We start from the raw sequence: 14,922 nt of genomic DNA on the forward strand, positions 1-14,922 counted from the left end.
TTATTTGGACACTTAGGCTATTTAAAAATGTTAATCTATTCTTAAGAAATGGATAGATGTTTAGATCTAGTAATTGAAGTTTGGAATTAGCTACAATTGAGTAACTAACTAATTATATGCTTTAATTTCAGGTCATCCAAGTAAGATTGTTTTATATTTGTTTCAGAATGCTTCAATCTATGATAACTGAAAATTTCATTCAGTTCTCTTAATTTTTAAGAAAGTTATGGGCTTTTGACTGTCCACGATCACAGCTTTTTTTTGTTATGTCCATAGAAAATCAATAGGGAACAAGATGCTAATTTCCGAGTATGAAAATGGCCATAACCTTTTTAATACTTGAGATATGAAAGTGAATTAGGTGTCAAATTAAACTTCTTTTTACGCTTTATCTGATGGGATAAATTGCAGACTTGATTTTTTAAATCTCAAAATGTTGTAACATTGCTACATACATGCTTACCAAGTTGTCTATCTGAGCCAGTCCCAACTGCCTGCACCTAACCCATGTCCCTCCATGCATCTCCTATCCATAATATTGTGGATAAACTTGCTGTTTTGATGAAAAAGCCGAAAGACTGAGAACTATGGGAATTGTGATTAATTCAGAAATATTGATAAAGATATCTGCGTCTTTGTGCACTAATCACTGAAAGCAGACATGTGATGCAGCATGCAGTAAGTAGGCAAGTGATATTTGTTGCTCTTCTCTTCTGGAGTTTTTGAGCACAGTAACAAGATGTCTTGTTGCCATATTACAGGATATTCCTGGGACCACCCCTTGTGTGCTGTTTTGGTCTCCTTACCCGAGAAAGGGTTTTCCTGCCACAGAAGGAATTCAGCCAAAGCTCACCAGACTGATTCTTGGAATGGCAGGGCTAACGTGTGAGGAGAGGAAGAGCCACTGGGCCAGTAGTCACTGGAGTTTGGAAGACATGAACGGGACCTCACTAAATCAAACAAAATTCAGGCAGAGTGAGACAAATTCCGTAAGAATGTTTTTGGCGACTAGAGGATCTAGAACCAGGGGTCGCAGACTTAAGACCTGAAGGGCTGAGGTGTAGAAAAATGTCTTCATTCTGATTATAGCGATCCTTTAAAATTCACCCCATGGAAAAAGTGGTAGATGACAAGTAACTGAATCCAGTTAAGTAGGGGATAGGTTTTTTTTTACACAAATGGCATAAATGATTATAGGGAGAGAATTGTAATTTGGGGTTGACAGAGAAGGTTTGTGTTGAATGACGGAATGGGCTCAAAGTGCCAAATAATCCACTCCTGCTCCTCTTTTGCATGTTTTAATAAGTAAGTAAGTAAGTTTATTGGCCAAGTATTCACATACAAGGAATTTGCCTTGATGCTCTGCCCACAAGTAACAACATCACATCCAGTGGCAGTTACGAATGACTCAGAAAACACGAAACATTAATAATAATAAAACATTAATGATAAAACAGCATTGATCAAGCATGTGAACCGACAAAATACCAGATCAAAGGGAGGCTACAGATTTTTGGCTGTTGAGTAGAGCAACTACTCGTGGATAAAAAACTGCTTTGACAGTCCGGAGTCGCCTTCCAGAGGGTAGTGATTCAAAGAGTTTGTGGCCAGGGTGAGAGGGGTCAGAGATGATCTTACCCGCTCGCTTCCTGGTCCTTGCAGTGTACAGTTCATCAATGGAGGGAAGGTTGCAGCCAATAACCTTCTCTGCTGATCGGATGATTCGCTGCAGCCTCCAGGTGTCGTGCCTGGTGGCTGAGCCAAACCAGACCATGATGGGGAAGGTGAGAACAGACTCTACGATGGTCGTGTAGAATTGGACCATCATTGCCTGTGGCAGATTGTGTTTCCTCAGCTGCTGCAGGAAGTACATCCTCTATTGTATCTTTTTGACTGTGAAGTCGATGGTAGCCCCCCATTTAAGGTCCTTGGAGATGATGGTTCCCAGGAACTTAAAAGATTCCACAGATGTGACTGTGGTGTTGTTGATGGTGAATGGGGTGAGGGGAGGGGGAAGTCTCCTAAAGTCCACAATCAATTCCACTGTCTTAAGATAATTGAGCTCTAGGTTGTTGCTACGGCACCAGGACGCCAGCTGTGACACTTCCTGTCTGTAGGCCGATTCCTCCCCATCCTGGATCAGTCCAATCAGGGTTGTGTTGTCCGCAAACTTGAGAAGCTTGACTGACAGAGGTGTCTGTGGAGGTGAAGTCGTTGGTGTAGAGAGCGTAGAGGAGAGGAGAGAGTACGCAGCTTTGCGGTGCTCCTATGCTGAGTGTTTACGGGTCCCAGATGTACTTTCCCAGCCAAAGTAAGTCAAATGGGCACTGGTGGGTGAAGAGTTGTAAACTAAGACCCTTGGACAGGTGAGTGGACAAGACAGGTTTAGAGGGGACAATGGACACAAGTGTCTGGGCCTTTGGTACCTTCTCAAGATGGCGTCTTGAACGGCAGGACCCTAACAAGATGGCCGCCGGCATCCGACCAATCAACGGCGCCGACCTCACCTGCCCTCACCAAGATGACCGCCATCAACCCCTCACAAGATGGCCGCCATCAACCCCTCACAAGATGGCCGCCGGCATCCAACCAATCAGCGGCGCCGATCTCACCTCCCCTTACCAAGATGTCCGCCGGCGTCCGACCAATCATCGGCGCCGACCTCACCTGCCCTCACCAAGATGGCCGCCAACAACCCCTCATAAAGATGGCTGATGGAATTCTCTGCCACAGAAGGTAGTTGAGGCCACACAGTTCATTGGCTATATTTAAGAGGGAGTTAGATGTGGCCCTTGTGGCTAAATGGATCAGGGGGTATGGAGAGAAGGCAGGTACAGGATACTGAGTTGGATGATCAGCCATGATCATATTGAATGGCGTTGCAGGCTCGAAGGGCCGAATGGCTTACTCCTGCACCTATTGTCTATGTTTCTATGTTTAGAATGTGAGAGTGACAGACAGTGTGGGGTGGACGGGGAGATGGGATGAATTATGATAAGAAAGATTCAGGAACTGGGGAAAAATATCTAAAACAGAGGGTGAGCAGCAATAAAAATGAATTGTATTTCTCTGCAGAATTCACACAATATGGGGGAAATGAGTTGTTAACCCGGATTAAGGAAGGAGCCTGATTAGATTTCTTGTCACAATGAGGACGACACTAACTCCTGAGCTGATGATGAGCTACACGTTGTGATTCCCTCCAGATGTTTTGCTGATAAATCTATGTTTTTGGGTGTGGGCCTCAGTGTTTAGGCTTCCAGTTTTAACCCATGAGGATGTGACCATCCTTATTCCACCACTGATGGATGTGTTTAGTAAATGATAGGAGTAGGCCCCACAAATAACGAAGGACCAGCAATGTCTTTCCAAGTTATGATGGTGACTGGGTCAATTTGTGCCACTCCACTAACATGACCAAACAATCCTGGGTATGGATTGTGTTTGCATATTGTGGATATATTTTCTAGCATCGATGCAGTCATCAATGTAATGGGGATAGAGTTCGGGGATAGGGCCAGTGTACACCTGGAACACAATGTATCTCTCGTGTCCATATCTCTAGGCTGTGAAGATCTTGGTGCAACTCTGTGAGGTTGTGCTTGGAGAACACCAAATGACAGAGGGAAAAACTAGTGATTGTGAAGATGTTTGCTGGAGGTTCTACCTTGAGTGAAATTCAGAACTGAGGAGAAATTTGCTCTCAATACTGGACTTACTTTGACAAATTGTAGTAGTGATCATCATATGCAGCTCATTGGTGACCTCCTAAGTCCAACCTCCGCCATGATCTGATGCAATAAATATTAGTTTGATCTATCGGACCAACTACAGCATGAACAGGCAAGAATATTGACCGTTCCATTTATTACAAAACAACAGATTCTGTCATTTGCCATTGTCATAGACATTTCAAACATCACACAGTCATCTGCTTGAATATGTGTTACTGGAAACAATTCTACCTTCAGTTGTGAATGGCATTAATTATACTTGTCTTTCTCCAGGCTGGTTAGCATTCTGCAAAAGGTTTTCTCTTTACCTCACGAACGTGACACTGAACTAAACTGAATTGAACTGGAAGGGGTGTGATTTATTCCCAGAGGTTGTGAAGGTCTTGGTGCAAACTGTGCGGTTTGATTTGGAGAAAACTGAAAGTTGCAGAAGAAATTGGATGATGATGAGGCTGGTGACTGGTGGGGTTACCTTGTGTGAAACTCAGGAGATAATTACACTCAATATTGGAATAACTGAGTAAATTCAGCATTTTAATATCACATCTACTGGTTTGTGTTCTCCTCAACCCAAAACTCACATTGTTTTAAACAGCCAAACCACCCAAATCACAGTGACACAGATGTTAGAGCTGCTGCCTCACAGTGCCGGAGACCAGGGTTCAATCCTGACCTCGGGTGCTCTCTGGGTGGAGATAGCACGCTCCCTGTGGCCATGAATGAGTGGGGATGTTGGTTACTGGACCTCCATAAATTGCCTGTAGTGTGTAGGGAGCGGATGGGAAAGTGAGAGAACAGAACGAGTGTGCACGGGTGATCAGTGGTCGGCACGGACAGAGGGCTGAAGGGCAAGTTTCCATGCTGTGTCTCAAAACTAAACTCAATCAGAACATCACTACAGATACAAGAAGATTGACACATACTCTCATTACACAACAATAGATACTCTCATTCCCCAATGCCCTTGACATTTGTTATCCTCCAATAACCTTTAGACAATGGACAACAGGTGCAGGAGTAGAGGCCATTCGGCCCTTCCAACCAGCACCGCCATTCAATGTGATCATAGCTGATCATCCCCAATCAGTACCCCGTTCCTGCCTTCTCCCCATATCCCCTGACTCTGCTATCTTTAAGAGCCCTATCCAGCTCTCTCTTGAAAGCATCCAGGGAACCTGCCTCCACCGCCCTCTGAGGCAGAGAATTCCACAGACTCACAACTCTCTGTGAGAAAAAGTGTTTCCTGGTCTCTGTTCTAAATGGCTTACTCCTTATTCTTAAACTGTGGCCCCTGGTTCTGGACTCCCCCAAAATCGGGAATATGTTTCCTGCCTCTAGCATGTACATATCCTTAACAATCTTATATGTTTCAACGAGATGCATTCTCATCCTTCTAAACTCCAGAGTGTACAAGCCCAGCCGTTCCATTCTCTCAGCATATGACAGTCCCGCCATCCCGGGAATTAACCTGGTGAACCTACGCTGGGCTCCCTCAATAGCAAGAATGTCCTTCCTCAAATTAGGGGACCAAAACTGCCCACAATACTCCAGGTGTGGTCTCACCAGGGCCCTGTACAACTGCAGAAGGGCCTCTTTGCTCCTAGACTCAACTCCTCTTGTTATAAAGGCCAACATGCCATTGGCTTTCTTCACTGCCTGCTGTACCTGCATGCTTACTTTCATAGACTGATGAACAAGGACCCCCAGATCCCGTTGTACTTCCCCTTTCCCCCCTTCCCATTTAGAATGATGAGGTTCCATGTCTCAACGCATCCAATGCATGTTTGAGCTCAGTAAATTCCAATTTTCCTTTGCCGAATAAGGTTTGACAAGATGGGTTTTACACTGACACAAACACTTTCAACAGAAGTGATTTCTAAACCCTGAGCAGGAGAGGAAGAGGAAGGTCCTGTAGTTTCATAAGACACAGCGTGAGACTGGGGAAGTCAGTGTGTCACCGTGCTTGGTGCTTTGCTGCCCAGTCTCTGGACTCGTTCACCATCAGTCTCTTCCCACAAGGTAGGCGACCTTACTACAGGTTCACTTCAGGTAAAGGTGTGGTTTAAATGGGATCTAGAAACGGAACTCCGTGTTCAATACTTTCTTTTTTTAATTTATTCATTTTTTAAATATAATTTTATTTATTAGTAGTGTACATTACAATAATATAAGCCAAAAATAACATAATACATTTCCTGTACCACTTTATATTTTAAACTTTGAAAAGAAGAAAAGTAAAGAGAGTTAAATAGGATAGTAAGTGTGTAAAAGAGTGATCAAAAGAGACCCTTAGACATGAAAAGAGTTACGAAGCAAGCCATAGAAAAAGAAAAAGAGAAAAAGAAAACAGAAGATATATTAAAAGTTTTTAAAAAAAAGAGCTAAAAGGGATAAACAAACTTTGCATTTTTCCTCCCCCCTCACCAGGTCCTGAAACCATTTATTTGCAGTATCTGTTGCACCTTATACTTGTAGCAAGTCGATAAATGGAGACCAAATCTTTTGGAAATGGTCTGGGTTTTCCTGCTAGAAGGAATCTCATATCTTCCGGGTGTAACGTTTCGAACATATTTGAAATCCACATATTTATTGTTGGTGTTGGGGCGTTTTTCCAGAATTTAAGTACGAGTTTTTTTCCCATTATTAAACCGTAATTAAGTCGGCTTTTTTGGGACACAGTTAGCTCAGGGCTGCTTTCCATTGTTCCAAAGATAATCAATTCTGCGTTCGGTTTCAGTTTTATTTTAAATAATTTTGTAAAAATGTCAAAAATGTCATTCTAAAATGTTTGGATTTTTCTACAAAAAACAAAGGAATGTGCTATAGTTGCTTCATGGGATAGACATTTATCACAGATGGGGGAGACATTTGGAAAAAGTTTACTTATTTTAGTTTTTGAGTAATATAGTCTATGTAAGGTTTCAAATTTCTAACGTGTGATATTCCACTCCTACAACCATTTATTAGACTGTACCAGTCTGTTCTGCTTTAGATTTTACAAGGACATAGAAACGTAATGAATGATGAAGAGAGACACAAAATGCTGGAGTAACTCAGCAGGACAGGCAGCATCTGGAGAGAAAGAATGGGTGATGTTTCGGGTCGAGACCCTTCTTCAGACCCAGACATCTTTGACCCGAAATGTCACCCATTCCTTCTCTCCAGAGATGCTGCCTGCCCCGCCCAGTTACTTGTGTGTCTCCCGAAATGTCACCCATTCCTTCTCTCCAGAGATGCTGCCTGCCCCGCCCAGTTACTTGTGTGTCTATATTCAGTGTAAAGCAGCATCTACAGTTCCTTCCAACATGAAACTTTATCAATGTATTTCTGTCTCCATTTTTTCCACTAGAAACTTAATGAAACTAAATTATCAGCATCTGCCATTTTACCCATTTGGGCTTTCTGGTCAATCTAATGTATCCATGCTCATGTGGATTTTATTTTTCCCATTTCCCCGGCAATCCTCTGGGACTGATTGAGGATGTTCAACGTCCTCGCCATTCTGTTGCCCACTCGTCACCACTTCAAATGGTGACGTTTGTTTTTCAGAAATGCAAGATGGTGATGTGGGTTATTCTCAGAGGCTGTGAAGGTCTTGGTGCACTCTGTGATGTTGAACTTGGAGAAAACTGCAAGATGCAGGAACTATTTGGATGGCAATGAAAATATTGGCTGCAGGTTCCTCCTTGAGTGAAATTAAAAGCTCGGGAGAAAATTGCATTCAATATTGTACTAAGTTTGAAAATAATGTATGATCCTGATTCTCAAATGCACCTCATTTGTAACCCCGTAAACCCACCGTGATCTGATACATTTGGATATACAGGTAGTTTAAACTGCTATAATGGTATATGGACATATTGTAGTGCGTGGGTCTCAAAACGAGGCAAGTAGTCTGAAGTTTGAGAAGCACTTTACTTTAATTCCTCCCGGTTCAGGGGAAGACGAAACCAGGGAAAGATGGCACCCAAACCCTGCCTTTTATACCCTCCGGCTAAGGACCGCCTCCGGACTGCACCACTCCTGTGCCGAGGGGTTCGGCAGTATAATGGGACGACCCTTAGGAGCCGCCACAATATAATGGTATATGGACACACTGATCTGTTTTGTAGCCAATGCCTACTATGTTCTGCTGTGCTGAAGCAAAGCAAGAATTTCATTGTCCTATCAAGGACATATGACAATAAACTCACTTGAACTTGAGCTAAAGCTCTAACATAGCTGCAAGGCGTGAATATTGACCATGTTCCCTTCCTTACAAAACAGCAGATTCCTTCCTTTGCCATTATCTTAGACATTTGCCACCCACTAATAGCATTTAATATAAGGAGGTTCCACGTCTAAACTTATCCAATGTATTTGTGACCTCAGGAAATTCCCGATTTGTTTTGTCCAAATTAGCTTTTACAAGATTCAATTCAATTCAACTTTATTGTCATTGCACAAATACCAGTATAGGTACAACGGAATGCAGTTTAGCGTCTGGTCATAGTGCAAGATAGTAGAAGTAAAAATAAAAATACAAAATAAGCATACAATAAAAATAAATTAAAATACTGGTTAACAATATGTTGATTGTGGATGAATTAAAACTGATACATAGGCAAATAACTATACAAATGGGAGAGTCTAAAGATAGCTAGCGACGGGACTCTGAGTTCAGCAGTGTAATGGTGTTATTGAAAAAGCTGTTCCTCAGCCTGCTTGTGCGAGACCTGAGGCTCCTGTTCCGCCTCCCTGATGGAAGGAGGGCAAATAGTCCATGGTTAGGGTGAGAGGGGTCTTTGATGATCTTCCCAGCCCGTCTCAGACACCATTTTCGGTGGAGGGCATCCATGGCAGGGAGCAGGGCACCGATGATGTGCTGAGCGGTTTTCACCACCCGTTGCAGTGTCTTCCTGTCAGCTGTGGTGCAGCTGCTGTACCATACCGTGAAGCAGGTGGTCAGGATGCTTTCGATGGTACAGCGGTAAAAGTTGGACAGGATCTGGGGGGACAGGTGCACTTTCTTAAGCCTCCTCAGAAAGTAAAGGCGCTGCTGCGCCTTTTTGATCAATTTGGTGGTATTGAGGGACCAGGACAGAACCTCTGAGATGTGCACCCCGAGGAATTTGTAGTTGGAGACGCGCTCCACCTCAGTCCCGTTTATGTGGATGGGGGTATGTCTGCCACCTCTGGTCTTCCTGAAGTCAACGATGATTTCCTTCGTCTGCTTGGAGTTGAGGACGAGGTTATTGTTGGTACACCAGGCTGCCAGGTTCTGGACCTCCTAAAAAGATGATTTTTAATCTGACGCAAACATTATCAACACAAATGGTGTGTGAATCCTGAGCTGGATAGAAAGAGGAAGGGTGTTTGCCCTTCCAAAGAAACTGTGTGAGACTGTGAATCTCAGTGTGTCGCCGTGCTTGGAGCTTTGTCACTCAGTCTCTGTACTCGTTCACCATCAGTTTCTTCTCACAAGGTAGGTGACCTCACTGCAGTCTCACTTCATGTCAAAGAGTGGTTTAACAGGTATCCACAAACTGAACAATGTTGGATGTCCTGTAAACTGTGATTTATCACTCATTCAATCAGTTTGTTCCACGTTAGATTTGACAAGGGCATACAAACTTTATTAATTTCGTTTTGTCTCCTTTATTTCCCACAGCTAAATGACCAGCATATGCCATTTTCCTACTGGTGTCAATAGACAATAGACAACAGGTGCAGGAGTAGAGGCCATTCGGCCCTTCCAGCCAGCACCACCATTCAATGTGATCATGGCTGATCATCCCCAATCAGTTCCCCGTTCCTGCCTTCTCCCCATATCCCCTGACTCCGCTATCTTTAAGAGCCCTATCTAGCTCTCTCTTGAAAGCATCCAGAGAACCTGTCTCCACCGCCCTCTGAGGCAGAGAATTCCACAGACTCACAACTCTCTGTGAGAAAAAGTATTTCCTCATCTCCGTTTCCTAGTCAATCTAAATTGAATACTTTTGTTCCCGTTTCGCCGGCAACGTCCTGGGACCGTTTGAGAATATTGAATGTTCCTTGCCATTTTGTTGCCTTCTCTGTTCATTAACTCACTAGCGAGGTCTGATTTAGTTGAGAACATTTTACCAGTGGTCGGAGGTAATTGAGTCAAACATTAAAAAGGCGTAGTACAGGTGAATGATTTGGGACAATAGCAGTTGAATATGGTGGTGAAATCCCAGATTACTGAAGTGACAATATTCCAGCTGCAGAGTCCACCAAGTGAATGTATTTTCCCCGTGTAATTGTGTGTGACCAATTCTAAAATGCTCCAGGGTCAGAAGTTTCAAACTGGCTGTACTCAATACAACATTTGCCAACTACCAATTTACTGATCCTTAGTCTAAAACTGCACCTTGTTTCCAAACAGAGAATGTACAAAATGAGGCCGAGGTTTCTCTGCAGCAGTTTGCCTGCAGGTTTGATGTTGGGTTTCTTCGACCAGTTTCCACACAGAGTAAGTACTTTCTCTTCACCGGTCACAATCACATTGCATTAATTATCATTGTCCGTGTAAACCCACACCCTATTGTCAATCTCACTTTCCTCTCCACATCCCTGAATGTGTTGCTGCCTCACAAATCCACACCATCCTTGCTGGACCTCCATTCCACATCCCTGAATGTGTTGCTTCTCACAAACCCACACCATCCTTGCTGGACCTCCATTCCACATGGCCTCCTGTGAACTTGTTGCAGAGTTAAACTCTCCCTCCTCATCCCGCTCAGCCTCTGCAGCCTTTGACACGGTCCACACTATCCTCCCCAACATCTCCTCACCACAGTCCATGTGGGTGGAAATGCCCTCGACTTATCGATCCAGTCGCAGCCCGAGAACCAGACCCAATGTCTTCACTTCACGCTCCCACAAAGTCCCTTCAAAACCAGGTGTAGTTCCTCCACTAACCCCAACACAACCCCCTATCCCCCACCTCTGTCTCCCTCCCTCCCTCCCTCCCTCCCTCCCTCCCTCCCACTCACTCACTCACTTCTTTCATGTGATGAAATATCCCTGCATCAATCAGGCCAGGTTATTCCACACACACATCTCTTCACAAACCGTGACTTCCTCGCTGGGGTTTCCAAGGAAGATCACAACTGTCTGGAATTAAATTCTGTTCAAAATTAATGATTACGGATATGGGGTGGGTGGGGGAAATGTGTTTTAAATGTTAATTCTTCATTGTTCGTATTCGCAACAGAAAACAGAAATTGAATGTATTTCTTAGATAATAGAGACGACATTGTGTTAAACGGACCGGACAATGCTGAGAAAGACACTGTTGTTGTCTGGGAATGGAAACCACACTCAGGGAAGCAAATCGGAAAATCGTCGACTTTTAGAAGAATGAGGAACTATTTGATCAAAGATAAAGCCGCTGGCGACTTGTACCCGGAGATTAGTGTGAATCAGAATACCCTTGATCTAACAATTGATAAACCCACATTTAAATCGGCGGGAATTTTCACTTTGACTCAAACAAAACTAGGAAAGCAAATCCTGAAACAATATGAAATATTTGTGATGAAAGGTGAGTGGGTGCGATAAGGATCAATAATGTTGAATTAATCTCTGTAAATATTGTCACCTATAATGAATGATGAGAGATGGCGGGAATTGTGAGACTTCTTCCACCCGGTGAAAAGTCAAACAACTGGGGAAGTGATTTTGTTCATTGATTCTGTAATGATCAGCAGAGATGGGTGATAATAGTTTGATGACTTCACTGGGAACAGCAAATCAATGAATCTAGCCGCAGCGAATACCATGGTCTTCTTGCCGGCACACGGTAAGGTGATCGCGGCAAGCAAGGTGGTATGGAACCAATGTGTCCGTGTAGTGGTCCCGGGGTGACACTGCTACTTAATGTTACCCTGTGACCAGGTGGATGGAAGTTCATCCATCACCTGTGGAACATGGGCTCTGTCATAGAGTTCACCTCTTGAGACCAATCAGATACACCTAGAAGGAGTGGAAATAGATGCATTTTCAACAGTTTGTGAATATTTGAAACAGAGCATGTGTAAATACAACAACGCCTGTATGTTGCCGGTTCCACCTGCAGTCCCACGGTGAGTAGCGTTGTTCAAATTCCTGGGCGTGCATATTTCCGAAGATCTCTCCTGGTCCCAGAACACTGAGGCAATTATAAAGAAAGTACATCAGCGCCTCTACTTCCTGAGAAGATTACGGAGAGTTGGTTTGTCAAGGAGGACTCTCTCGAACTTCTACAGGTGCACAGTAGAGAGCATGCTGACCGGTTGCATCGTGGCTTGGTTAGGCAACGTGAGCGTCCAGGAGCGGGAAAGGCTGCAGAAAGTTGTAAACACTGCCCAGTCCAACATCGTCTCTGACCTCCCTACCATCGAGGGGATTTATCGCAGTCGCTGCCTCAAAAAGGCTGGCAGCATCATCAAGGACCCACACCATCCTGGCCACACACTCATCTCTCCACTGCCATCAGGTAGAAGGTACAGGAGCCTGAAATCTGCAACATCCAGGTTCAGGAACAGCAACTTCCCCACAGCCATCAGACTATTAAACACAACTTCAAACAAACTATGAACTATAACAGCTTATTGCACTCTATCTGTTTATTTATGTGTGTATATATATAAATATTCTATGGTATATGGACACACTGTTCTGTTCTGTATTTATGCCTACAATATTCTGTTGTGTTGCAGCAAGCAAGAATGTCATTGTCCTATCTGGGACTTGACTTGTACAAACCACTACTCACTCTGAATCTCATTGATCTGTTTTTCACAGTTGAGGCAAGTCCACAGAGGCCTCTGCTGGGCAGTGACGTCACACTCAGCTGCACCATCTCCAGACTCTCAGATACAGTCAGTCTTCACTGGAGACCCATGGACTCATCCCAGCAGAACAGGAGCAACACTGATCAGATCCGCCTGGATAACACGGTCTATCTGATGGTTCAACACGTTACAGTGGAGGATGGGAAGCTGTATGTGTGTGAAGTGCGGGAAAACGGAAACATTCTTCACACAAGTAACGGAGATTTTACTGTAAACACCAGTGAGTGCAAACACCTCCCATTGGATATAGAAACATAGACAATAGGTGCAGGAGGAGGCCATTCGGCCCTTCGAGCCAGCACCGCCATTCAATGTGATCATGGCTGATCGTCCCCAATCAATAACCCGTGCCTGCCTTCTCCCCATATCCCTTGACTCCACAGGAACTGATCCTGAATCTATTGAACATTGTAAAATGATCACCAATGCATCCACTATTTCTAGAGCCACCTCCCTGAGGACCCTGGGATGCAGACCATCAGGTCCAGGGGATTTATCATCCTTCAGTCCCATTACCCGACCCAATACCATTTGTCGCCTAATGCAAATTTCTTTCAGTTCCTCTACCCCCTTAGATCCTCTGTCCTCCAGTACATCTGGGAGATTGTTTGTGTGTTCCTTAGTGAAGACAGATCCGAAGTACCTGTTCAACTCTTCTGCTATTACCTTGTTGCCCATAATAATTTCACCGTGTCTGCCTTCAAGTGACCCACATTTGACTTTGCTACTCTTTTTCCCTTAACATATCTAAAGAAGCTTTTACTCTCCTTCTTTATATTCCTCGCCAGCTTCCCTTCGTACTTCATCTTTTCAGCCCGTGTTGCCCATTTTGTTTCCTTCTGCTGTCCTATGAAAGTTTCCCAATCCTCTGGCTTCCGGCTACTCTTTGCTGTGTTATACATCTTTTCTTTTAGTTTTATTCTATCCCTAACTTCTCTTGTCAGCCACATTTGTCTCCTACTCCCCTTAGAATCTTTCTACCTTTTTGGAATGAAAAAAATCCTGCGTCTTCCGGATTATGCCCAGAAATTCCTGCCATTGCTGTTCCACCGTCATTCCTGCTAGGATCCCTTTCCAGTCTACCTTGGCCAGCTCCCCTCTCAGGCCTTCATAGTCCCCTTTGTTCAACTGCATTACTGACACTTCCGATTTAACCTTCTCCTTCTGAAATTGAGAAGTAGACACTTGATTCACGGTGCTTCTTGTAATATTATATGTGTGCGCTCCTTGAAGAACTGTGGCAGTGCATGGGAGGCTGTATGTGTGTGAAGTGCAGGAAAACGGAACCATTCTTCACACAAGTATGGGAGATTTTACTGTAAACAACGGTGAGTGTGTACACCTCCCATTGGGTATCAAGTAGACAGTTGTATCATGGTGCTTCTTGTAATATTATATGCGTGCTCCATGAAGAACTGTGGCAGTGACCAACTGCTCTCCAGTTTAAAATGCTGCAATGATCAGGGAGAAGTTTCCAGAAAGTCTCTGTGTGGAGCAGCTGCCTGCTTACCTCTGTGTGACAGACACACAGCCAAGGAGGGTGATGTCTTTCTGTAACCATTGTTCAGTAAAGTATTTTGTCAGTTTATCTTGCCATCAATGCTCCAGTATCTGAGATTGAGATACTGATACAGGACTCATCTTGCCATCAATGCTTCAGTATCTGAGACTGGGATACTGATACAGGACTCATCTTGCCATCAATGCTCCAGTATCTGAGTCTGGGATACTGATACAGGACTCATCTTGCCATCAATGCTCCTGTATCTGAGACTGAGATACTGATACAGGACTCATATTGCCATCAATGCTCCAGTATCTGAGATCTGAGACTGAGATACAGGACTCATCTTGCCATCAATGCTCCAGTATCTGAGACTGAGATACAGATACAGGACTCATCTTGCCATCAATGCTCCAGTATCTGAGACTGAGATACTGATGCAGGACTCACATCAAAGTGTCAGATAGAAAGTGTAGTCACCAGCACTTGCTGCCCACACTCACACTGGGAGTCCCGACCCACACATCAACACTGAACAACAATCCATCCCCTCTCCCCACACTGACCCTTCCCGGACAGTCCGGGTGTGGGGGCCAACCTCATGTTGAAATGTAGAGTGGAATATTCAAACTTCACTGCAACTTACTGCCGTACAGCACATTGTATTTTATTAAGATCTGATGAGTTTAGTGTGGCATTCATGAAAGATGTTACATTTGAAACTTGATCAGTTGAACAAAACACCACAAATGTTTATAAGAATACAGTTGAGAATCTGTGTATGGCACAGTAACAGTAACACTGAAATGAATTACCCTCTGTCTCTCTGATACAGATTTAAATAAGG

At 43.9% G+C, this 14,922-nt stretch overlaps 1 protein-coding gene across 1 annotated transcript; it reads left to right on the forward strand.

Annotated features, from left to right (window-relative positions):
- The first annotated feature begins 10,716 nt into the window (after positions 1-10,716).
- On the forward strand, positions 10,717-13,471 carry LOC129698620 (uncharacterized). The gene is made up of 2 exons (XM_055637739.1): positions 10,717-11,280; positions 12,522-13,471. Exons 1-2 carry the CDS (start codon positions 10,965-10,967, stop codon positions 12,827-12,829), a joined length of 624 nt encoding a protein of 207 aa, XP_055493714.1. The 5' UTR covers positions 10,717-10,964; the 3' UTR covers positions 12,830-13,471.
- The last annotated feature ends 1,451 nt before the right edge of the window (positions 13,472-14,922 follow it).

This window comes from Leucoraja erinacea, chromosome 7 (genome assembly GCF_028641065.1).
Source record: "Leucoraja erinacea ecotype New England chromosome 7, Leri_hhj_1, whole genome shotgun sequence".
In the NCBI taxonomy this organism is placed as follows: domain Eukaryota; kingdom Metazoa; phylum Chordata; class Chondrichthyes; order Rajiformes; family Rajidae; genus Leucoraja; species Leucoraja erinaceus.